We start from the raw sequence: 27,365 nt of genomic DNA, 5'->3' as shown, positions 1-27,365 counted from the left end.
AATTCTCCCAAAAATTCGCTTGGAAATTCTATTAAGCAATCCTTTTAAAATTCCTTCACAAATTATTTTTGTCAATTTTTCCGAAATTCTTTTAGAAATTCCTTTACCTTCAGAATACCTACAGAAATTGTTTTTGGAAAACCTTCCAAAATTTCTCCAGGAGAATTCTTTTTATGAATTCCTCTGGAAATTGCTTCAGGAATTCCTGCCGAAATTGAATTAGGAAGGCTTTCATTTTTTTTAATGAATTGCATTAGCAATCATAAAAAATCTGCTAGTAGTTCTTTAGGAACTCCTTTTCGAAAATCTATAAAAAAAAAATTGGGGTTTCCTTGACATTTCTTTAGGGAATTTCTTCATATTAACTACCAGGAATTATTTCGAAAATTCTTTCAAGAATTCCTTCCAATATTCCTCCAGAAATTCGACTAGAAATTCCTTAAGACCTTCGGATATTCCTATAGAAATTCTTTCGGAAATATCTTCAGAAATTCATACAGATTTTTTTTTCTAGGAATCATCCAAAAATTACTTCAAGAGTTCCTTCAACATTTCCTTTAGGATTTTCTATTTAATTTATTATAAATTTCTGGAGAAGAATCATCCAACCAAATTTCCGGAATAATTCCTGTAGGATAGTTTTGTATGATTTTACTAAAAGCAAAATTCCAATGGAATTTGCTGATGAATTCACAAAGGCCTTTTTAGAGGATTTTGAAGGACTAAATGGCGTAATTTTCTTAATTATTCTTGGACAAAATTTCTGGAGTGTAGAGAATATCTGAAGGAAAAAAATATCGAAGAAAATCTTGGAAAAATTTCAAAATGAATTCTACAAAGAAGAAACTGAAAGATTTTAGAAAAGTTTTTGAAATTTAAACAGGAATTTACGAAGAAATTTCTAGATTTACACCACAAAAAAAAATCAAAAATGGATTTGGCGTATATAGGGACACGGCAGGTATTTTCGTTTGTTCGTCATAGTCTCGAAAACCAATAAAAGAGACGTTTTTTTTTGTAAAACTCATACGTACCAAATCGTAAGCTCAGGAGAAACGTTCTGCTATAGTGAAGTTCTAGCAAATGTACGTTGCTTTCGTTGGTTTTAGCACCTACGACGATGGACGGAAATACCTGCCGTGTCCCTAATTAAATTTTGAAGATAATATTTGATTTGATGGATCCACGTGTCTAATCGTGCCCCAGCTTAATTCCGCCAGTGCACCCTCCAAAATACAATCAATCTCTTCTCCATGCTATACTTCAGTTATTGTTCGCTACAGTTTGCCCGAAATATTGAATCATCGATGGGCAAAACCTATTGTTTGTCGCTCGTACGTTATTTATGCAACAAGTTGCATGCAGATTTTATGCTGTTTTATCATGCAATCACGAACAAATACGTAGTCCGTCGTTAAAAGTATCGTATGACAAATAGTCACAGTCCCACACCAATCTTGTTTTGAAAATTTACAGAACCGTATTTAGCCTTAATTTTTGTCGACGAGCTCGGTGGTCTAGTGGCTACCGCTTCTGCCTTATAAGCAGGAGGTCGTGGGTTCAATTCCAGGCTCGTCCATTTTCCTACTTTGTATTTCTATCTTAGTTCTTTCTGTGTTTCACGTTCTCTACCAAAACGATTCCTACTGTTATAACCTTTCACACAATCCCAAAACCTCCCGTGGCACCTATGAGAGGTCGTAGAGTTCTCTGTATCTTTCTTAAGTAGGTGTCCAACTAACCCTCCTTCCCCTTCCTCAGCATTCGCAAGGACGTGGCTAGGACAGATCTCGACTATTGAAAAGTGCCTTGCTTCCATCTAAGAGGATGTGATTAGTCCCAAATCATTATCTGTGGTAGCGGATGAAAGTGATGCTACTCTCGTACAATAGTCTTGGCTTGTACCACCTACGAATTTGTGCGAAATGCTTAATGCTAATGCTAATGCTAACCGGAGTTAGCCTTAACTTTTAGCATCGTGTTCTAAAACATGTCCGTTATTTTTTTCTTAATTGTATGCCTTTATTTTGGTAATAAATATATCAACCAGTAACACAATGTATTTAAAGAGACGAGCTGCGAGTGCTGCAAGTCTCTCTAATAAAGACAAAAAAACAACACAATTTTACTTGAATGACATATTTTTTTGCGCTGGTAGATGTGTTCAGAATTACGCTTCTCAATCTATATCAAAATCTGAGGAAATATTTTACAAAATTCGTAAATTCCAAATAATTGGAAGTTTTAGGTATATGTTATACTAATTACTTATTTCTTCAATGTATTGATGACCACTGAATTAATGTTGTTGTTATCCTACTTCCAGTCATCAAAATTTAGGTGCGAACAAAGTGTATATAAAACATCGAATAAGTGTAAACTACCTTTTTAAATTATTTTTTTTAAAGAAAACAGTGCGCTTGCTGTTGCATATTGTACAATACCTGCCAACAAGCTCGTTTAAATTGCACATTATGAGCGAGCCTCTTGTTACCAAGGAACGCATCAGTGCTGAAAGCTTAATTCGACTAAGGTTATTCGTACGGTTATTAGGTAGTGAGGTGCCAGAAAACATTACTTCAGTATGATTTACGTGTCAAGTACTAGGCAAGCGGCATTAGCAGAAGCTACCACCATCATAGAATATCGTCATGACTTTTAGAGAACAAATAAAAAACCTTTTCGCGCACCCCTAAAAATGCTAAGATAACTCAGCACTTTTTATTACACACTTTCCTTTGAAACCACATCATCGAGAGCTGAGAGAAACGAACAACAGCATAGGCATACGGGCTAACCGCGATCATGGTTGCGAACGGCAGCGCTTATCGCTTAACCAGATACTCTCTCGCACATCGACCATACTTTCCGTACTTCGATATTCGTGCTTCCTAACTATATCTAAAAAGAAATAAGCTGTTACACTTTTTTCCCTGCTGCTAAGCCTATCGTTTTCGAACTCACTTCTTGGCTTGTCCGGTTTCATCCGTTATTATTTCCTCCATAATTGGGAATTCGTTTGGCCCCATATAAAGTGATTGCTGGCGGTTCATGCGGTATTATTGTTTGCCTTTCCAACCGTATTTTTATAACAATCTCTAATACCCACACTTCCAATCGGTGCTTGCTGAGCGGGCATATTTCGTATTTCGTCGCTTGTTTCATCGAAATTGTTTTCGAAAGATAGAGACAGAGAGTGAAACAAAATGTCCCAACAATGTCGGTGCATTGTTTCAACTGAAGTATCTACAATGAAACGAGTAGTACCTGGTATGTATTTTGCAAGACCCTTTTTACCAGAACTACAACGTCGCAACAGTGTAGCGCCAAACTACGAGGGCAGGTTCTCCGCATTATGCACGTCTTGCTTTGTTACTTTAACACCGACTTAGCGTAAGTAAGTAAGTAAAGTACTCACGTCGTCGCCTCTATGGTTGAACCATCGTTTCTGTCTCTGCGCAACCTGGGCCGGTGCGCCAGCTGACGTGTGGTTTTCTCGAGCAATTCACGCTCGCGGAAATTAGTATTCACTGAATTATGCAATGCGAACAGTTGGGGAAACGATGGAAGTTGTAATGAACGCGGGCGCTGTTTGCAAAAAATATGAGGTGGGGTCTGTTCGAACTGTACATTTGGAATAGTGATTATTTGGATTCTGTTGATACAGTTCGATACAGTATGGACAATAAGCAATCTAGAATAATTTACATAATATGAGATTTTAGATCACTAGCACTGGAATTATCAATTCAAAATGTTTTTCTTCGCTTTTATACGTTTATGAATATCTGGAAAACATTTAATTTCTAGTAATTCCAAAAGCAAGTCATAGAATTGTTGCTCCTCGAATTCATAACATGTACCCATACCAATAACAATAAAAAATAAAGGGCAAATTGCTTTGTTTTGCCTTTCTCGTATACAAAGTATACGTAAAGGCTATATGTTCGCTCCAAAAACAAACTTTTTATAGGAGGCTCGGAGACCCATAGTGTTATATACCGATCGACTCAGCTCGACGAATCGAGGTGATGTCTGTGTGTGTATGTGTGTGTGTGTGTGTGTGTATGTGTGTGTATGTGCGCAAAAAATCTAGCCCACTTTTCAGGCACTTAGCCCTAACCGATTTGCTCGCAACAAGTTGCATTCGACGCAGAATCCTGTCCCATTGTTTCCTATTGACAATTGGCCGGATCGGACTATGGGCTCAGAAGTTATGGTCAAAATATTTTTTTTTTTTGGCAACAACGAGTGGAAAAGTCTAGCCTACTTTTCAGGCACTTAACCCTAACCGATTTGCTCGCAACAAGTTGCATTCGACGCAGAATCCTGTCCCATTGTTTCCTATTAACAATTGGCCAGATCGGACTATGGGCTCAGAAGTTATGGTCAAAATACTTTTTCCTTAGGCAACAACGAGTGGAAAAGTCTAGCCAACTTTTCAGGCACTTAGCCCTAACCGATTTGCTCGCAACAAGTTGCATTTGACGCAGAATCCTGTCCCATTGTTTCCTATTGACAATTGGCCGGATCGGACTATGGGCTCAGAAGTTATGGTCAAAATACTTTTTTTAGGCAACAACGAGTGGAAAAGTCTAGCCAACTTTTCAGGCACTTAGCCCTAACCGATTTTCTCGCAACAAGTTGCATTCGACGCAGAATCCTGTCCCATTGTTTCCTATTGACAATTGGCCGGATCGGACTATGGGCTCAGAAGTTATGGTCAAAATACTTTTTTTAGGCAACAACGAGTGGAAAAGTCTAGCCAACTTTTCAAGCACTTAGCCCTAACCGATTTGCTCGCAACAAGTTGTATTCGACGCAGAATCCTGTCTCATTGTTTCCTATTGACAATTGGCCGGATCGGACTATGGGCTCAGAAGTTATGGTCAAAATACTTTTTCTCATAAAAAAGCGCGTAAAAATTTAAAGCTCACTTTTTTAGCACTTACCCTCAACCAATTTCCTAAGGTTGCATTCGACGCAAAAACATGTCCCATTGTTTCCTATTCAAAATTGGCCAGATCGGACTATGGGCTCGATAGATATGCCCAAAATATGTTTTTCTTCATACCAAAAGTGCGTAGAAATTACTCACTCGAAAAAAAAAAAACGAGAAAGGCACCATCACCGCTAGGTGGATTAATCTGGGTTTTTGTTATAATTTTAGAAGTGAACACGCACAATAGCATAAAAAAATAACAAAGATCACCACCATTTTGCGAATGTTATTTTTAAATTCGAGAAAGGCAGTACCACTACTCGGTGAAATAAGTTGTTTTTTTTATGGCAAGTAGGGCAAGATAATAGCGTTAATCCTATTCGAGTAATGCTGACGCTTCTAAGCGTTCGAAGAGCTTCCAATTTCCACCCCATTTGCGTTCAAATTTCAAACCAAAGTTCTTTCGAATCTCCTATGGAGCCCTCCTTAGACGTGCGGTAAGACGCGCGGCTACAAAGCAAGACCATGCTGAGGGTGGCTGGGTTCGGTTCTTGGTGCCGGTCTAGGCAATTTTCGTATTGGAAATTGTCTCGACTTCCCTGGGCATAAAAGTATCATCGTGCTAGCCTCATAATATACGAATGCAAAAATGGTAACTTGGTTTAGAAACCTCGCAGTTAATAACTGTGGAAGTGCTTAATGAACACTAAGCTGCGAGACGGCTCTGTCCCAGTGTGGGGATGTATTGCCAATAATAATAAGAAGAAGATGGAAATAGTTTATCCAACAAAAATTCATCTAATTTTTGAACTGAATTTTTTTCGAATTTTCAAAGTAAATTCAATCAACTTCATTTCATCCGAATTTTCAAAGTGAAATCGCTTGAATTATCAACGAAAGCTTATTTGAATATCTAACGAGAGTTCATTCAAATCTTAAACAGAATTTCGTTACAATTTCCAAATTCATTCGATTTTCCAACAACAAAAAAAGACTTTCAATGGATTTTTTTTAAAATTTATTCGGAATTCTGAAATCCGTTTGGATTCCGGAATGCCATTCGTAGTTCGGAAATTCATTCAGACTTTCAACTTAAATTTTATTTCTCTCTCCAACCGAAATTCATTCGGGTTTCCAACGAAATTAAATGCATTTAGATCTTCAACGGCAATTTATTCGACATTCCATAGGATATACAGTCGACTCTCTACATCTCAATGTTTTATATTTCGATATCTCTCCCTATGTCGATGGTTTCCTTAGTCCCTGCAATCTAAATACATTTAGGCTTTCTACATCTTGATAACCTCCCTATCTCGATATCTCTCATCATCATATTTTGTGCAGGAATCACTCTCCTTATGTCGATATGTTCAAATTTTTAGGCTACTAGACCATCTTCGGACAATAACAAATGCATCAACAACAGGAAATGACATTTGTTTTGTTGTCGTTTTTAGTAACGAGCTTTTTTGGATCTAGTACCCATTTCAATTGTCCTTCCATTCCTCGATCTCTCCCTATCTCGATGGTCCTTTCAATATCGAGAAGTGGAGAGGGGACTGTTATTTACGCAATACAAGCATTTCCAACGGAGATTCATCAGAATTTTCAACGAAATCTCAAACGATCTTCCTCGGAAATTCATCCAACGGATGTCCATCCAAATTTCTAACAAAAATTCATCCGATTTTCCAACGGAGAATCATCCGAATCTCCAAATGAAATTCACCCAAGTTTTCAACGGAAATTCATCCGATTATCCAACCAAAATTCATCCAGGTTTTCAACGGATATTCGTTCAATTTTCGAACCAAAATTCATCAGAATCTGCAACGGAAATTCATCCGAATTTCCAGAGGAAATTTATCTGATTTTCCGAGATTCGAGATTTTGAATTTCCGCGATTAGAGATAACGAGATTTATCCGAGTTTTCAATGAAAACTCAAATGATTTTCCTCGGAAATTCATCAGATTTCCATCGGAGCTTCATCCGACTATCCAACGTAAATTCATCCGAACCACCAAGGGAAATTCATTCGAACCTTCTGCAATTTATTCGATTTTCCAACGGAATTTCATCCGAACTTCCAACAGAGATTTATCCAAAGTTCCAACGGAATTTCATTCGAACAACGGCAATTCATCTGAATTTCCAACGGCGATTCATCCGAATTTTAAATGAAAACTCAAACGATTTTCCTCGGCCATTCATCAGATTTCCAACGGAAATTCATTCGGTTTTTCAACGTAAATTCATCCGAACTTCATCTAAATTTCCAACGGAAATTCAACCGATTTTCCATCGGACATTTATCTTCAACAAAAAACCATCAGAGCCTGTTGCGACAGGTGATGATGTTTCGGACCATCCGATTAGCAAAACTCTTCTTTTGTAGAGATGAGTTTGCTTTTAGCTGTACATTCATTTATTTGATTAGTTTTAGGTTACATTTTGCATAGGTTTAGGCTTAACACATAGTTCATAGGCTCAATAAATTCAACTAGTCGTAAACATTAGTAATTATCGTATAAATCTATGTCTTACATTTTTAGTCTTTTTGCGTCATAATTCCTGTCCAACAAGTGTTTTTCGTGTATTTTGTTCACAAATTGTGTCCAACAAAGTAAGTTCTACGTCTGCTGTCTAACAATGTCGAATTCTATACTGTTTACGTGTTTCTACTATTCTTCATATCTGCGGCGACGGTTGTCGACACTCATCAGTTGGTACTTCTGGCCCCACAGAGAAATTTTCGGATGATAGGGTACCGTCCTGAACATTCCCCGACCCGTTTTGCTCCGTGTCCTCACGAGCAGTATCAGTCACCTCCAGGACGGCCAATTTCGCTACTGGACGCCGTAGAATGCCTGTAGATGTTTTGACGTTGGCATTTCGACGTCTGCCATACCTGCCAGGGAACACTCGCAGAATTGGACCTCTGATCCACCCATTCTGAAGTCTGTCATCTACGATCATCATCAAGTCTCCGGCCTCCAACGGTTTGATGTCTGCGAACCATTTGGTTCGCTTGGTAATGGTGGGTAGATATTCCCTTATCCAGCGCGTCCAGAACTGGTCCAAGAGCCGTTGATATAAGAACTAGTTGGAACGCAATGATAGCTTATCGTTGATCAGTTCGGATGAAGGTTGATTCATGCCGCTAGTGCTTAACAAGAGGAAAGAGTTTGGTGTTAGCGACTCCTGTTCCTCAGTCTCGAGGGGCATGTAGGTCAATGGCCTCGAGTTCACCACAGATTCTGCTTCGACCAGCAATGTGACCAAAGTTTCTTCGTTTGGCTCAGCAGACAGCGCAGCTAAAGCACATTTTACGGACCGAATCATACGTTCCCAAGACCCCCCATGTGCAGTGAAGTTGGTGGGTTGAACCGCCATTGAGTCGTGGTATTGATGAACGTTGAGGCCAAATCGTTGTCAATACCTTTATCTGCTCCCTTAATTCGCCGCTGACTCTGACTCTGTGCTACGAATCTCCGAATCGTCATTTTGCAACATTCTGTTGTCAAGCTTGTAACAAGCTCGAGATGTATTGCTCTGATCGTCAAGCAAGTGAAGAGTGCGACCCACCACTTGTCCTCCAGTCTGCCTTGTACGATTAACAGCGGGCCGCAGTAGTCAAATCCAACGAAACTGAACGGTCTCACGTAGGGAGTAGCTCGGGCGGCTGGTAAAGGTTCCATCCTTGGAGCTGCTGGAGTCGCCTTGTACACTCTGCGCTTCCGAGTCTTTTCGAAATGCCGCCCTCCTTTTCGACACGTGGAATTTTTACCGCATTTTATTCACCGCTGTCTCCGAGTTGATATGGTTAAACCGCCTATGGTACGAGCACTACGAGATACTTCAGGATAGCCGGCAATTCGACCCTCCATTTGAATAACTAGGTGGTCGTCTAGAAATTCGACCCTCCATTTGAATAACTAGGTGGTCGTCTAGAAAAGGCGATAACTTGTACAGTTGACTTGTCCTTTCCCGGCGTCGACGTTGATGCGGAGGTAGCTGTTGATTTTCAGTCATCGTGGTTATCTCTTCTCAAAAGGCTTCGACCTGCATATTGAAGTTCGTCTCGAGATAGTATTAACGATGTATTAGCAATCTCATTGCGATTCTTCCGCTTCAGTTGTTCGACGAATCGGTGAACGTATGCAACCGTTTGCAAACAGCGTTCCCACTTAGAAAATCTGGAGAACTGCACTATCTGTTCTTTTACGCTTGTTAGGTGAACGTGTACCGGGCGAAGTTTCTCTGTGGTATGACAAGGAAATGTTGTAGATTACAAAATCGTCTCAATTTCAGTATTCGATACACCAGACGACCTGTCCAGTATGACTCAGTTGTTGTTTAGGTCCAAGAAATTTCAAAATTCGAGTATTATGTATGGTACGCTTCGGCTGGACATATACTTTTTCATTAACATTTACGTGTAAGACAAGTCTCGGAACTTGTCTAGCGAGAGTCCATTTAACGATGCAGTAGTTGTCCAATCATATAGTCCGCTTGGCGTTCGATGATAGATTCCTTTAGTTTATAGCCCGATCGAATTAAATCTCCAGAAATTATCCAAAATCCAAATACTCGGTGGTTTTGTGCATGCGTGTTTACGGAAAAATGCTTGTGTTAGAATATGAATGTTTCCTAGGATCGGCTGGACATATAGTAAGCAGTCTTCACTAACCTGACCAAAGAACCGCGCGATGGATGCCCAAGCCAAGCGACCGCAAAATTGATGGTGGATCCTTTTCTCCTCTCTATCGTTGATTCTTTGTCGCATTGAATCCTTTCTCCATTAAATCCTTTCTCCACAAGAACAATCAGTGCATTCAACTTTCCTAGTTAAGATGGCACCGATTCGCGCCCATTTCGTCCACACCGAGTCAATATAATTCTGGCCGAGCTTCCGTTGATCCTTCCCTGGTCCCATCTGGTTCGAAGGACCACAATGTACGAACCTGGCTGTTCTATTCCTCAGCTCCGATAGCGAGACGCAGTGAATTCATCAGGCTTAACATCGACCGTTTAATTGTTGGAGGATATCCAAGGGGACCGCTCATATTTCATCCAGAGACCAACTGAATCAGCAAGAGGGAATTATAGTTCACACTTTAGGAAACTGCATGCACAATTCTTCACCATCAGTTTAAAAAAACACGCGCGTTATTACTATTTATTGTACGAGAACATTTTTTAGACAAAGACTATATTTATCCAGCACACTTATGTATATTAGGGCAGTTCAAATTTCAAAAATGTTCGAAAATTCCAACTCCCATATGTCTATTAGCATCATTTTGATAATATAGGAGTCCTGGCAAAATTTCAACCAATTCGGTGGCCATTTAGGGGTGGCGCGAAGTCAATTTATGTTTATATGGAAATTTGTATGAGAAAAACTTAAAATTTATTCAAGTCTCCCTACAACTGTCAAATCGTGATAAATTTAAATAAACATCCCCAACCACCCTTTTTGGAATCTATATAAATGAGACCTCTGTATAACACATTAGTTATGAGTGGATTGAACGGTTCTATTGACAGTGTGAATATGTGATAAATGGCTAAAATGGTGTAATTAGCCTCAACGTAGCAGTGGAAATATAAATCAAAATTAATGAGTTACCCACTGGTTATATTATCAAAATGATGCTAATAGACATATGGGAGTTGAAATTTTCGAACATTTTTGAAATTTGAACTGCCCTAATGTATATCTATATTTGCACTTAAAACTATACAGATTAAAATTTTGTGGGCCCATGCCCAGCGTACTTGTCGACGGTCGGTTTAAACTAACTCGGTACTGCTGCAGTTGCTGTGATGCGATTGATCGACGATTATTCGGCAGTAGTGATCCGAGAGCGAAGATCTCACGCTCTTATCGCCGTTATCATACGGCTATCGGTGATCGAACGTGTAAGTGCTGATGGATTGAAGGAAAAACGATGACGATGATGGCATGTATCCTACCGCTGGTCGCAGAAACCTATTGTCTCGCACGTAAACAACTCTGCAGGGCGATCGTTCGGCCAGTCAATAGGTGGTCAGTAGGTCAGTGTGTAGATGAAATTATTCTGCAGCCTGATGGACGGTTTGGATGCGCTGACCAGTAGTCAAAGGTGGGTTGGATTGATTGGTCTCAAACAGGGGCCAGAAATCTGAAGTTTCGTACAAGAAGCTTGGACTCCGAAACCAACGGTAATGAATGTTGATTTGTAGGCCTTCCTTCCACTTGGTAGCATCACCGGCGACATTCAAGCGAGAGGGAACGTGATGCCATTCTTCTACTTGTGATGAGTCCAAGATTTCCGACACCCGACACGCTACGAATTGTCGGTATTTGCGTTGATCTGAATGCAACCAGAATCACTCCAGAAGAACCGGTGATGAATGCGAAGAGTATGGTTCTCTGCCACAGGCTTCGCCAATCTGGATCATAGCAATGCCGTTTGTGGCTCGAGACGGGGTATTGAAAGAGGTTTTAACGGCGACACTTTAATTTTAGAAGACACCAGAACACAGCTCACTTGGCTTTGATCTACGATCCGGAAGTATGCCGCAGCCACATATGCTTCCTCGCTAGCATCGATAAAATATGTAGTTCCAGAGTCTTGAAGCTTTCTAGAAGATATCCAGGGAAGTAGCATCTTGGTATGCGAATTGCGCCCAGTTGTCCTAACAGACGGATCCACCGATGCCATTCCTGGAACATTTCGCTTAATATTTCTCCGTCCCAATCGATTTTTGCACGCCACACGTATGTATGGGAATTTTCCCGTGCACCTCAATAAGCGACACCACCAGTAATTGCCGTTTTGTGGGTACACGCTGTTCCTGAATTAATGGCATCAACTCTTCCCGAAAAAGAATATCGAAAGCGAATTCATCTAAATCAGGATACCAACTCATTCCTAGAGCACGTTCTGAAGGTGAAGATGTATGCTCTTTGAAGCACTTCACTGTTTCTTCCGCGGATTCCCGTGTTAGAACTTTTTTAGAGCTAGACATCCAGTTTCGTAGGTGAAACCTTGCTTTTGCATGGACCATCTTTACCTGCAAAGCCATATTAATGGCCTCTTCTGGAGTGTCTAGGCTGTCCAAGTAATCGTCCACGTAGTGGTTGTGGATGACAGCGGCAGCTGCTTTGGGGAACTCGGACTCGAAATCTTTAGCATTTCGATTCTTAAGGACACTTCTCACGGAATCCAAGTTTCAAAGTGCTCGCGTTTTCGGGGCACACCACTCGATACGGAGGCGGCACACAACTGTCATTTTTGTTGATTTAGCTTTGCTGTGTCGCAGCATGCGTGAAATAATAAAAATGACAGTTGTGCGTTGCTTTCGTATCGAGTGGTGTGCCCCCGAAAACGCGAGCACTTTGAAACTTGGATTCCGTGAGGAGTGTTCTTAATGAACTGCGCGGCATAGGGCGAGCATGTCACACCAAACGTCGCGACATCCATGACGTACAGTCACTCTCAAAATTGAGCGTACAGCATGAATTAGTTGATTACATTCGAAAATTTCAAAGGAAATTAAATGGTTGGCTCGGTTATTTTTAATGCATTTCAATATTCATCCCTTCCTTCAATGTATGCGTACATAAAATTGTTGAATTTTTTTCTCTAAAGTTCATTTATTTGAAAATAATCTCAAAATACGCCCATTAGATGTTACAAAATTGAGCGTACAGCGAATTTTTTTCTAAAAAATTTCTTATTATAAACACGATTCATGTATTTTAATATTGTTTTTTCATGATTATACTTATAGTAATAAACATCCGCTACTTAAACATTCAATGTTTTGAAATTAAACCATGTTTCAATCAAAATGGCGAACAAGTAAGATGTATAAACAATGCTATTTAACAATTCAATGCTGCTGGGCAAAATAGATGCTTTAAGATATGAATTTCGCCGGTATCGTGTCTAATATATGATAGATAATCGAAATCGAGCGAGACATACGATTAATTTGGGAAAATTCAGTCGGAAAATGATGAAAACAGATGTAAACATACAGAGAAAACGATAAATGTTAGGAATGACATAATTCAAATTTAGTATGTCTTTTACTTTAATTTGTTTTAAAGCTCGATTTTTGTCTCTGGTCAATCATTAAGAGTAATATTATTGAATCCAATCATTCAAAGTCAAATTATAAAAGTACAAGGTATATCTTAAGGTACCGAACATAAATACAGCTTTTCAACCCCGTAGAGCACTTTTGATTTAATATTGAAAAGATAGCTTAAAATCGTAATTTCATAATTGAATTTGGATTAATCTCCACGATCTGTTACATAAGGGATACAATACAACAATACAAAAATCGAGCTTTAAAACAAAATAAAGTAAAAGACATATTAAATTTGAATTATGTCATTCCCAACATTTGTCGTTTTCTCTGTATGTTTACATCTGTTTTCATCATTTTCCGACTGAATTTTCCCAAATTAATCGTATGTCTTGCTCGATTTCGATTATTTATCATATATAAGACACGATACCGGTGAAATTCATATCTTGAAGTATCTATTTTGCACAGCAGCATTGAATTGTTAAATAGCATTGTTTATGCATCTTACTTGTTCGCCATTTTGATTAAAACATGGTTAAATTTCAAAACATTGAATGTTTAAGTAGCGGATGTTTATTATTATAAGTGTAATCATGAAAAAACAATATTAAAATACATTAATCGTGTTTATAATAAGAAATTTTATAGAAAAAAGTTCGCTGTACGCTCAATTTTGTAGATGTTAGGCGTATTTTGAGATATTTGTATAGGCGTATTTTGAGATTATTTTCAAATAAATGAACTTTAGAGAAAAAAATTCAACAATTTTATGTACGCATACATTGAAGGAAGGGATGAATATTGAAATGCATAAAAAATAACCGAGCCAACCATTTAATTTCCTTTGAAATTTTCGAATGTAATCAACTAATCCATACTGTACGCTCAATTTTGAGAGTGACTGTACGTATCCAGTGATTTGGAGAGGTCGCTCCGGAACAAGAACCGTTGTGCCGGTCTTCGGGTCTTATCTGGAACTGAGGAAACATTTTTTGTATATCAACACCAATGGCGACTTGCCGTTGTCGGTATCTGGAGAGAACTAATGAAAGGGACGTCAGCAAATCTAGACCTGCGAGTAAAACGGAATTTAGTGATTGACCCGTACCGTCGCAGCTGCGCCACTGTGACGGAAAGCCGTTCAAAATCTCAATTTGTTTTCGTGATTTTCGTGAAGCCCATATTTTTCTAAATTAACATATATGTTGAATGGAGTAGTTCCATAATTTTTGATTGTAGCTTGTTAATTACATTTTTGGTGTCTTGTTGAAGTTCATTCCGTGAAGTGTCTCCCAAACAAATATGTATGGGAAAATGAAATTTGGCTAAACTTGTTTGGGAATGATTCGAAAAGATTTGGTATTATGTATTAAGATCTATTTTGTTGTCTATTTTCTGGTGGTTAGTGTGGTGAATTGCGCATAGCTGCACCAAAGCGGGAATTTGACTGGTGCAATGTTAGAATGAGGACGCTGTCTTTGTTCTAAATCCTAGGGCTTGTGATTGCGGAAGCCTTTGGATAAAATAAAGAATGTCGGATAACCATTTTAACCTCAAAATGAATTCAACGTTTCAAAATTACTCTGTGATGAAGTTTTGAACGCAATCTCAGATTTTGTCCTGGACTTGTATGAGGGCTGGACTGTGCTGCGTCCCAGATCATGCGGACTTTCCCTGGTTTTCTAGGATGAACCACTACCCCTAGTGGAAGAAACCACACCCTTTTAGGATCCGATGAATACAATTCTTCATTTGTAATTTTGTGTCCGAATTCGTTCTCCTGATATTCATTCATTTGTTGCTTGAGAGTTTCGAAAAGCCCAGGTTTCCGCATCAGCCGACGTTCTAAGGATCTCAATAGACTCTCTGCCATGGGCTTGCTGTCTGGAAAGTCGATGTAATCATGTTTCTACAATAGTCCTGGCCGAAACCTTCTGGATGGCAATCGCAAAGTAGTTTCTTCCAGAAATTTCTTTGAACGCATTTCATCGGAACCTTCCAGCAATGGTGCTATGGCAACGCCAACGTTTTCTATCGAAAAAAAAGTCCTGTACAATATCATGCAATTCATCGTCAGTACTGCGAACTTCTTGGTAGAGATGGATGTGACACTGTTTCATTGAGAAATCTTCGTCAGAAAAGGGACCGTAAACAGACCAACCCAGTCGAGTTTTTGCTGCATCCGGTTGGTCAATCCTACCTTCCCGAATTTTAAGTGGAATTTTTAGATACACGTTGTCCAAGCCAATGAGGATAGTTGGAGTTGCGTTGCAATATCCTTCGATGGACAGACCACGAAGATAAGGAAATCGATTAGATAGCTGGTCAACTGTAAACTGTTGATGAAGACCCTCGCCCAAAAATGCAAAGGTATGGATGGATCTATTGTTTCCGAAGAGCGTCACTGGGACGATGCGAAGTAACGTAGTGACGTTCAGGGCGTTAATTCGTTTGTTCACTTTCGGAGACTCAATTGGTACTGCGGACTCTGGCTTGCCCGGGTGCAATAGTTTGTGGTGCCGTTCTTTACATCCATCCATTCCATACATCGTCACCTTACAAGGAAACTTCTTTAGCGCTACTAGGCACCGTCTACATAAATGGTTCTCTTGCGTCCGCTTCCAACGATCCTCTAAATTGTAGTTCTTGAACACGCCACAATCCCGAACTTTGTGTCCAGGTTTGCAACAAATCGGGCACGGCTTCGGCTGGATATGCTTGTCTCCGCAATAGCTGGGTTGATGCTGTTTATTGGCAACCTCCGATGGATAACCGGTTGAATGGGTGTTAACGTACAACTTCTCTTTCGTCTTCTGTTTGACGGAAAAAGAACGAGGCTCTTCAAGCGGTGGAAAAGATGTAACATCACTTGCAGCTACCACTAGTTGCGCCATGTAGTTCCCGAATACGCCTAGATCAACCACAGGACACTTTTGCCTGAAGAGGGCCCAATCTAGTTTCAAATTCGTCGGAAGTTTATTCACTATTCACTTGGAGTAAAGCTGGGTTAGAGAAGTGGGCCTGCTGTCCAGCAGCGCGATGATGACAAGTCCAAAAGATATTGAGGATTCTAGCTTATCTGGTTTTGGAGACGGTGTAGTACGAACTTTTTGCAATAGAGAATTGATGACTAGATCGGATCGTCCGTAGAGTTTATGCAACGTAGCAATGATCATGGGAACCGACCATGAGGGCTCCAACAGAAAACTACGTACTGCTTCTAGTGCATTTCCTTTAAGGCTCCGTTACAATCGCATCAAATTTCCCCCATAAGAGAAACCACATAACTGAGTCGTGTTCTGATAGCAACTTATGAACAACGGCCACTCGACTGGATCGCCCGAAAAGATGGGAAGTTCTCTGGGAACGATGTGTCTGGCAGCGAGTTGTTGAGCAGTCGGAGCGTTAATCCAAGATGGAGTCATTGGTGCAGGGACAAACAAGTCACCGTGCGGAAGTATTGTCGATGCACTGTTGTTGAGTGCAACTGATGATACAATGGGTAACTGCATGATTCGGTCGAGAAAATAGGAGTGTGTTGAATGAAAGATGACACTTTTTGTATGTCAAATGTTTCATTTTTTGCAATGGTCTAGTTTGTAATGCAATCTGATCAGAGCACGTTTGACTCACCGAAGTAATTGCTGCAGACACACGGTGTCCAGTGGACGATTCGAGGCCAGACATCAACGGTGCTGAAGTGGCGAGGATCTGCTGCTGCATTGTGCATTCCCCACGAACCATGCTATATGCTGCACCAACGATTCACGCGCTGGCAACGAATGCTGGATAGTAGCACCCACAGAAACTGGATTCTTACGTTGAATTTCCTGCAAATCCACCGCGTATCGAGAGCTATCGGAAGAGGCTTCGGTGTTGCTGGCGGATCCTAAGATAGACTCCAGTCCAACGAACCTTGAACTTCAAGCAATGCTTGTTGTTGACAACTCGATTGCTGAGAATGCCACCTAGGTTCTTCTTGAGTAAGCGGCTGACTCGGATTAAGACCAAAGGTAAACTCCGCTTGTTTACCGGACATTGGTGTCGAATCTGCTGCTACTGTTGTGGGCACTGACTGTCTTGGCTTGTGAACTGTCCTTGTTTGTGATAATGGACCGGCGGGGATTTCATTGCACCCGATGCCAGAGCCGATGGGATCGTCCTGAAGCCACTGTTGAGCTATCTGCACACCTGACAGCGAACGACGACTTCTTACACTTCTTCTTCGTCTGGCTCAGCCTGCATCAGTTCGAACTTTTTCGCTAGATACTCCTTCTCCCATCTGAGCTTTTCTTCCGCAGCCTTCTCCAATGATTCTTTTCGAACTTCCAACGGAGATTCATCCGATTTTACAAAGAAAATTCATCCAATCCTCCAACGGAAATTCATCTGATTTTCCAACGGGATTTTATCTTAGTCTCTAACGGAAATGTATTCTGATTTCCAACGGAATTTTATCATAATTTCCAACGAAATCTTGTTCGAGATTTATTCGAATTTATAGCGGAAATTCATTTGGATATCAAACGAAAATATATTCTAAATGGTTTAAACTTTCTTATATTGGTCAACGAAAAGTAATGCAAAGAAAAGTAATGTTATAATTTTAATTTACTTCTTTAATCGATAGACCATTCGCAGTTGCTTATCATTTGAACGCGAGTTGTGCATTCTAGAGCTTGTTCGTACTTGATCCAACCACCTTGCTCACGTTTTATTTTTCTAACCAGATCCGCAATTTTGCAGAATTTAAAACATGTCTCGACTATGTCGTATTTCTTTATTTAGCAACCCTGGACATTTTATTCGCTATTTATTACCAATACAAAAGGTGTGAAATGTTGGGTAGAGAGAAAAGGTGTGAAAGCCTATTCGATGGATACGGGGAATTGACTGAGGGCATTTTTGGTAGTGTTACAATTGTAGTTTTTCCTCGATTTACAGATTTTACAACTGTCAAAGATATAAAACCGGAAATGCATCTTCAGTAGCAGTTACAGACTGCACATGTTTTTTTTTTATAATGAAAAACAAAAATATATCTTCCGATGCTAATTCAAATGCCAAACTGCTGTGATGTCGATGAAACTGAATTTTTCGAAGCTGATGAAGTGATCTACTTTGTTTTGAACAAAATATAACTCGAGTAAATTCTGTTGTAAATTCGTGCAAAAATACAACTGAGCAGTATTCCAGTTATAAATTTTTTGACGAAACTGTTCGAATTTATAAAACTACAACGTCTGTTGAAGTTGGCATTTTTACAATTTCATTTCCTAACTAACTCCCGTACAATTATGAGGCCCTCCTTAGCCGTGCGGTAAGTTGCGCGGCTACAAAGCAAGACCATGCTGAGGGTGGCTGGGTTTGATTCCTGGTGCCGGTCTAGGCAATTTTCGGATTCGAAAATTTTTGACTTCCCTGGGCATAAAAGTATCATTGTGTTAGCCTCATGATATACGAATGCAAAAATGGTAACTTGGCTTAGAAACCTCGCAGTTAAGAACAGTGCAGTGGGTGGAAGTGCTTAATGAACACTAAGCTGCGAGGCGATTCTGTCCCAGTGCGGGGATGTATACCAATAAGAAGAAGAAGAAGAACTTCCATACAATTTTATAACTCTACTAAAGATGCCATGATATCCCATCGTTATTAGTTGGTTATGTAACAACTTCTCGCAAGGGCAGCTGTTGTATAATTGGTAATACGTCCGTGTACTTAATGGAATAGTGTGGGTTCAAGTTCTATCGGCAGCCGAATCTTTTTTCGCAATATCTCATAAAAACACCTTAAAATGGCAAACTTAACTATGTGTATCAAACCTCTTAAAAAAAAATTAGCGATGGATTAATACGATTTTATTTCAACTTTTCAGGACAAAGCCTCAAACGCCCTGCAGAAGCCTTCCAACATCAATTGGAGCAGAATCGAGCGGGTTTGCGGTTCGGTGCCGATCTACCTCAAGAATCTGCTGAAAATGTGTGGCTACGAGCAGGAGAGCAGTTTACGGAACCTCAATGACGATGACTTTGTCGATATGGAACGATTTGCCCGGGAAGAACTGATCCACCTGGTCCCGCAAACGCAGTTCTACTTTCACATCTTCTGTACCGATCCTGCGCGAGAGTTCCGGTTAGTTCCCGGACATCGGAAGCTGCTGATGCAGATGAGTGCCTATCTGAATTACACAAATGCCGCTCAGGAACTGCAACGTGCCGATCGCGCCGACCCCATGGTGCATCATCGACCGGAACGGCCCGTTCCCGTACAGGAACGAATGGAACGAATGGAGCGACCCGAGCGTGTGGTGGAACGTGTTATAGAGCGACCAGAAAAGCAGGAAAGAATAGCAGACATCAACCTGGTTAGAGAAATCCGAGAGCAACGGGCCCTCATGCAGCAACTGCAACTGCAACAGCATCAGCAGCAGCAGGAGTTAGTGAATCAAGCTTCCGAGATGCTCCAGGACCACATTCCCGATATCAAAATTGCGTCCACCAAAAATCCTCCCTTCGCCTTCGAGCAAGCTACGGTTTATCCACCGCTCAGTGACGAAGTCCGAGTGAAAAAAATCCAAAACATTATCATCAAACTGATCGAAATGTGGAGCGACAAGCAACCGATCAAGCTCACCCTCACCGAAGAAATGATCAATGTCACGTACGAACTGAACGGCTACAACGCCTTCATCAAGTGCCCAATGTGTGCCGTTCAGATCAAAGTGTCCAAACTGCCCACCAAGAAGGGCGACCGTTTCGTGATCTCAAACTTTTCCAAGCATGTCATCAAGATGCACTTCTCCCAGCAGCAACAGCAACAGCTCTCTCAGTCCCAGCAGCAGCAGATGAATGACAGCAGTCGGTCCAGTTTGGAGAACTCTGGATTTTTCGGCGGGGAGAACTCCGACAGCAACAATTACCCCTATGACGAATTCAATATAAAACGGGCGAGGCTCGAGGACGAGGACGAAGACGAACAAGAGATTCCGCCGCACATGCTGCATCCCTTCGTGAGCATCAAGGACGAAGTGATCGAGCTGGATGCGTAGCTTTTAGCACACAAGAGATGTCTTTCGATAGTAACAAATTGTACTCTGGTATACTGAAAAAAAAAATCAATAGCTAATTGGTGTATAACATGAACAAGAGCTGATAAACTCATTAGGATTTAGTTTTATAAACGAACTATTTATGTATTACTTTTAGTACTGAGGAGATAGTAGGATTTTCTCATTTCCTGATGGCTATAGACAGTTTCTTTGTTACTGATTAAGTTTAGGCAACACACAGCATGGAATATAAAAGACTTGAAGCATATGTTTCCTCTCGTTGAGAAGAGAGGTTCAATACTAATTTACGATTATGCTGTGTACATAGGCTGATAGATTAGGCGCCGATTCGGAACGATTCGGCGAACACATTACACAATATTTATGTATCTGATTCCATTTTATCATCTTCCAAATCGCGAATAAATCATGTGCACCTGTTTCATGTAATGAACGTACCAATGTGTCTTTTATGTCAGTCTCAAAAGTCGGAGAAAGCAAGCGAATCAATGGTTCTCCATGGTATCCCTGATCCATTCGGTGAAGTACGCAACCTTCGCGTATCCGTCCGGATGCTGAGTTCCACACCCATCGATTACAAAGTTAGCCACTCCCACCAGCTGTCCGTCATAAACTGCCGGACCGCCCGAGTCTCCGTTGCAGGCCCCGTTGTCGATGCCACTGTTCAAGCAGATCAAACCTTGGTGTACTATTCCCGTTTCGGCGTAGCAATTTCTTTCTCGCAAGACGTACATTGTGTTGTATTTCAGTTGATCGGAAGGTGACATATCTGTCCCAGTGCGTCCAAATCCGGAGATGGTAACCTGTGTAGATTCCTCCAACTCTTCGCCGTATAGTTCGATCTTCTGCATGCTTTCATCAAACTCGATTTGTTCCTTCAATTTAATCAGTGCAATGTCATTTTTGAAGTCTCCGTATGATTCGTGAGCGAATGTGTCTTCAACCTCGTACATATTGCCTCCTGCTGCCAAGTTTGACGATCCAGCGAATACCTTCAGTGTATTTGGAGGAAGCCTACAAATTTGAAACCAAAATATGAATACCCGAGCTATAAAAGTACGATGTGCCGAATACTTACTTGTTGGATCCAGCTAGAACGCAATGGGCAGCGGTGAGCACCCATTGCTCATTGATTATCGAACCGCCGCAACGGAAATTTTCGAAATACAGAAGCGCAACCTGATAGGGGAACTGATGTTCCTCTGCGTATTGACCACCGACGATTTTGGTAGTCGGAAGGCCCGTGACGGCCGAAGCCGCGAAGAGTACTGAAACGATCGCTTCGATTATCATGTTTTGATTTCGGTATTTGCGAACCAGAATAGCTTTAGATGTCACTTTGAGGCGTATTTTATAGTTCATGAAATCAATCTTACTCAAGTGATTAAGGGCTCTCACTTCACAAGTGGATGAATGTCGACCATTAAGTTACCACACTTCAGCAGCACTTCAGGTCAGTCTTCAAATAAACAAAAACAAAATATCACTGATGATAAGATACCAGGAGAAGTTTAGACGTTGTAAATCTGTATCAAGTACCTATTCTTTGATCCTTCCTTTGAAGTTGTTGATCAGCATCTGCAGAAAGCCCCGCATTTGATGTACCGTGCAGGTGCCATAATCTGCGCAATAAGTGAGTTCCCAACACATAAATACTAAGCATATGCGGTATTTCGAAAAATTTCGTTTCAGGTGGTTCGAAACGAAATTCCGCGTAATTTCGCGGAATTTGAGCATGGCGAAATCTCATTTTTTTGATTTCGTTTCGTTTCGTAAAATTACAAAAATTTCGCTAGTAAAAACTAGCTTCTAACGAAATTTAACGGAATTCCGCGGAATTTCGAAACAAATTTAAACTTATGTATGTAGTTTTCTTCTATAAAACGTTTTCAGTGTTTCAAGATTCGAATTTATATTTTTATGATGTTTTTTACTATTTGTACAATATGAATGCGGAATCGATCGTGTTGCTGCTGGTCATGGGACAGCAGCTAGTCCGGGAGAACGCGAAGTGAAAAAAATCTACCTAGCGTAGCAGACATTTCTCGCTTAACTTTTCAAAAGGACCTAAGTAACATTTTTTTCATGAATTAATTTGAGTACTGCAATCAAAAGCTTTCATGCTTTTCTGTTGATTGCGCTATTCAAATTAATTCATGAAAAAAATGTTACTTAGGTCCTTTTGAAAGTTAAGCAGATTTGCTTAACCAGTGTACAATCGATCTTGTAGATGCTGATCACGTCAGCTAGTGTGGGAGAACGCGAAGTGATAAGACATTAGTCTGCATCGAAGAGCAAAACAATAATTAGTTCGGAATCGATCGTATTGTACACACTTAATTTTTTTTACCGGGATCTCGGCAATTTATTAAACTTTTACCGAGATTCGCACAACATGTTTTTTGCCGAGATATCTGTCAAAGTTGCTGAAAATCAGCAAATAATTTGCTGAAACCCAGCAAACAAACCTGTTTTTTGACGGGATATCAGTTTTTTATTATGCTGGGCCACGGCTGTGCGGATTTTGCCGAGCTGCAGAAATAAAAACTGAGTGTGTAGAAGCTTATTAAACGAAGCACATTGATCTTGCTTTGGATTGATTTGAAACACAGTTTTCCTCTTCCTGTTTTCAAAATAACTTCGCTTACAATAAATATATTTTTTAACTAATATTTAGTCGGTTACTAAGGGGCTTCACATGAATTACCTTCTCTACTAACCAACGATTCCTTTCCCATTACGCTGACGGAGAAGCAGAGCTTTCCTCGGTCTTTTATAACAATGTGTGTTAAGCTAATTTTCCTCTCCTAATCCTAAATAGACTGTAAGGACGTGACCAGCATCGTAATTGGTCATGAATTGGAAACTACGCAGCAAGTATATTATTGAATTGGTGAGGTGTGCATACTGCATATTCGCTATTTCTCGCCCAATCATGATTAGCAATTACGATGTGTACAGTTAATCAAACTAAGCTTTTCTTTGACTATTTGCACAATATGTAAGGAACATGGAAGATTTGTGGTCATCCCAATACCGGACACTTCTAAAAACGGCACTTGCAGAGATCCCTCCATCATCTTATATAGTACAAAAGAAAGCTATTGAAAAGTCCTTTACCTGCATGGAATATCAGATCCTCATGTCGTAAACTTTTTACAAAATTTGAAATTGAACAAAAATGTCAAAAAATTTCATGTTTCGCCTTATTTTAGAAGGTTTGAATCAACAATATTAAAATCAATCGAATGCATTTTGATTATGTCAAGATGGTCAATATTAGTCATATTTCAAATAGCAATCATGATTTGTTAGATATATAATGTATCTATGGTGCAAAACCAAATTTCTGTATCCGGTAGCTGTCCCCCGGGTCCGGACAGTGAGTTTTTCCATGTGATCAAATAGCCATTCTTTGCACCTGTTTTGTTAAACTTACTTCAATTCATTTGTTTTTTCTTTCTGAGGTATCAGAAAACCACAGAAATAAGCAGAAACAAAATTTGAAGATGTCATTGAAAATGGAAAGAATTTTGAGCAGGATGTTAGATATGGAAGTGGGGAGTCAAAAAAGCTCTACTAACACGTGTTAATATCTACAACTTGAAACAACTATTCTAAATTACTATTCAAAATGATGTCTTAACTCATGTAATAGGAACTTGGTCATATAAGCACATGATGCAATAGTGTCCGGTACTCGGGGACACTTTTCTGAACCGTGAACATTTTCACCAAAATTTATCATCAAAATACATCGTCCAAAAACGTGTTCAAATGATCAAATATAGTTCGTATGAACCATTAATGGTCATATTTGGTGTATATGGTATACAAGTAAACATAATCCAGATGCTTATAGAATTTTCCGTTAAATGGCTCATGTGTTGCTCAACTCTGTGACTTAGCTCAATACTATAAAACCAAGCCGACAAGACAATATGAAGTATGCTTCAGCATAATTACATTATTTTTAGGTGAACTAAGGTTTTAAACGAACCCGTATATGGAAAATCTCACAATTTCTATATTTTTTATACTTACTGAAATCAAACTGATATAAAACTAATCATTTTCGGGAGCGGGAAAACGGCACAAATGCTGGCCTTATCGCCAAATGTATATGCGGCGAGAATGTGATGATTTATCTCCGACGGCCTCTTCTGTTATTTATTAACCAATTAAAACCAATTTAATAAAAATTCCGCGGAAAAAAAATTAAAATTTCGTTTCGTTTCGAAAAATTTCGAATTAAATGAACTATGATTTCGTCTCGTTTCGAAGTCTCGAAATTAAATCTATATTTCGTTTCGTTTCGATCCGAATCAACATAGACATTTCAAATTTCGTTTCGTTTCGTTTCGTTAGTAAAAAGTGTGTTACCGCATACCCTTAATAAATACCAATTGTCACATATTAGTTTTTGGAGATTTTGACTCAATTTTGACGTGTTTCTTTTCCGAAACCAGTAAAAGATATCAAACATTGTTCGAAGAACCAGTGAAATCATCAGATCGATTTGTCCCATTGTTGAATTTCTCGTGGGAAGAAACTTATCATTATGGCAGAATATGTTTCTATAGAGTGTTGCTTATAGAAATGGTATTCAATGCTTAGTTCTCGCAAGCCTAGACACTTTTAGTTGTGAACAAGGCCAGCTAAAAGGATCTTTATTTTAAGTGATAGAGCTGTGATCTAACAACATCAACCATGTGGGCAGTAAAATTTCGAGTATTAAGTAATGAGACGAGATATGTCGATCATAGTAGTTATGAACGAAATCACTCACTTAGCTAACGTGCTTAGAGATCGAATAGGATCGAATAGGAATCATGCGATATAACCGTTATACCCGATTTTCGTTGTACGAGCGTTGTTCCTATTCAATCGGACGTTTTGTGTAAACATATTTTACTCATTAAAATACGACTGCAGGATTTCTTTTAAGTAGAGTACATGGTCACGGATTTCAACTTTTCGAAGAAAGCACAAGAAAGGCGCATCCTTCTCAAGCAGGATAGTTTAAACGGACATCAATTTGATTGACTGAATAATTCAATGAATAATCAAACATGCGTTTTTATATTTATTACTAGACTAAGGCCGGAGTGGCCTGTGCAATACATTAAAGTCTTCTCCATTCAGCTCGGTCCATGCCAGCACTTCGCCAACCACGCAGTCTGCGGAGGGTCCGCAAATCGTCCTAAACCTGATCGATCTACCTTGCCCGCTGTGCACCTCGCCTTCTTGTTCCCGTCGGATAGTTGTTGAGAACCATTTGCACCGGATTACTGTCCGACATAGATCCGACATAGATGGTACGCAGCACTTTCCTTTCGAAAACTCCCAGTGCGCGTTGGTCCACCACGAGCATCGTCCAGGTCTCGTGTCCGTAGAGTACTACCGGTCTAATAAGCGTTTTGTAGATAGTCAGTTTGGTACGGTGGCGAACTCTATTCGATCGAAGCGTCTTGCGGAGCCTAAAGTATGTACGATTTACTGCCATGATGTGTCTCCAATTTTTTTTTGCTGGTATCGTTATCGGCGGTCACCAGTGAGCCCAAATACACGAATTTTTCAATCGCCTCGATTTCGTCACCATCGATAGAAACTCGTGGTGGGTAGCTTACATTGACCTCTCTTGAGACTCCTCCTATCATGTAATTCGTCTTCGACGTGTTGATGACTAGTCCAATTCATTTAGCTTCGCTTTTAAGTCTGATGTAGGCTTCCTCCATCCTCTCAAAGTTACGTGCCATGATATCAATGTCATCGGCGAAACCAAATAACTGGACGGACTTCGTGAAAATCGTACCACCCATGTCAATCCCTGCCCTTCGTATTACTCCCTCCAAAGCGATGTTGAATAGCAGACACGAAAGACCATCACCTTGCCGTAACCCTCTGCGCGTTCCGAAGGGACTCGAGAATGCCCCTGAAACTCGAACTACGCACATCACACAATCCATCGTCGCCTTAATCAACCGTATCAGTTTATCCGGAAATCCGTGTTCGTGCATTAGCTGCCATAGCTGGTCCCGATCGATTGTATCATATGCGGTTTTGAAGTCGATAAATAGATGATGTGTGGGCACGTTGTATTCGCGGCATTTCTGCAATACCTGGCGTACGGCGAATACCTGGTCTGTGGTAGAGCGTTCACCCATAAACCCCGCCTAGTACTGCCCTACGATCTCTCTTGCAATTGGTGTTAGTCGATGGCATAAAATTTGGGAGAGTACCTTGTAGGCGGCGTTCAGCAATGTGATTGCGTGGTAGTTGCTACAATCCAGCTTATCGCCCTTTTTGTAGATAGGACAACTTAACGACACTTTCCATCCACTCCTGCGGCAGAACCTCATCCTCCCAAACCTTGGTAATTACCCAGTGCAGTGCTCTAGCCAGTGCCTCACCACCGTGTTTAAACAGCTCTCCTGGTAGTTGGTCAACTCCAGGGGCTTTGTTGTTTTTCAGCCGGCCGATCTCCTCCTGGATTTCCTGGAGATTCGGAGCCGGAAGTCGCATGTCCTGCGCGCGTGCTCCTAGGTTCATTACCATACCGCCACCGTTGTCTGCCACATCGCCATCCAGGTGCTCTTCGTTGTGCTGCCGCCACCTTTGGATTATCCCAAACTTATTTGTACGAAGTTTCCCGTTTATGTCCTTACACATATCGAGCTGCGGCACGTGACCCTTACGTGAACGGTGTAACTTCTCATATCGTGCGTTATTAGCGCGGTACAATTGCTCCGTCTCTTCACGGTCTCGATCTCCCTGCTGGCGCTTTTTCCTCCGGAAAATCGCGTTTTGTCTGTTCCGCGCCCGTTTGTATCGTGCGGCACGATTCGTGCCTCGTTCGCTCTCGTGCGGTGTTGCAGCAATCTCGCCCATGTTGCATTCTTCTCCTCAACCTACTGCTCACATTCGCCGTCATACCAGTCGTTCCTCTGATCCGGAGCCACCGTGCCTAGTGCAGCGGTTGCGGTGCTACCAATGGCGGATCGAATATCTCTCCAGCCATCTTCAAGATACGCTGCGCCTAGCTGCTCTTCCGTTGGGAGTGCCGCTTCCAGCTGCTGCGCGTAGTCTTGGGCTAGCCTACCTTCTTGTAGCCGCCCAATGTTTAGCCGCGGCGGACAACTCCGACGCGTGTTGATCACCGTCGAGAGTTTTGAGCGCAGACATACTGCAACGAGGTAGTGGTCGGATTCAATATTCGCACTGCGGTGTGCGTACGTTCGTGATGTCGGAGAAGAAT

General features: G+C 40.7%; 2 protein-coding genes across 2 annotated transcripts in view; one reads left to right on the top strand and one right to left on the bottom strand.

Annotated features, from left to right (window-relative positions):
- The window catches only part of LOC134209866 (uncharacterized), a 50,535-nt gene extending 29,991 nt beyond the window's left edge, over positions 1-20,544 (top strand). The window contains exon 3 of the mRNA XM_062685886.1: positions 18,914-20,544. Coding sequence (XP_062541870.1) covers positions 18,914-20,086 — 1,173 coding nt within the window. The 3' untranslated portion in view covers positions 20,087-20,544. The remainder of the gene's footprint in view (positions 1-18,913) is intronic.
- A 30-nt stretch (positions 20,545-20,574) lies between these two features.
- LOC134209087 (serine protease SP24D-like) lies at positions 20,575-26,364 on the bottom strand (the record flags this gene model as incomplete). The annotated part of the gene is made up of 3 exons (XM_062685066.1): positions 20,575-21,121; positions 21,186-21,535; positions 26,299-26,364. Coding segments are annotated over 3 exons (945 nt in total), but the record flags the coding sequence as incomplete, so codon positions are not given.
- Positions 26,365-27,365: the final 1,001 nt, after the last annotated feature.

The sequence above is a fragment of the Armigeres subalbatus genome, chromosome 2 (assembly GCF_024139115.2).
Source record: "Armigeres subalbatus isolate Guangzhou_Male chromosome 2, GZ_Asu_2, whole genome shotgun sequence".
NCBI lineage: Eukaryota > Metazoa > Arthropoda > Insecta > Diptera > Culicidae > Armigeres > Armigeres subalbatus.
This window is presented reverse-complemented; position numbering and strand designations above follow the sequence as displayed.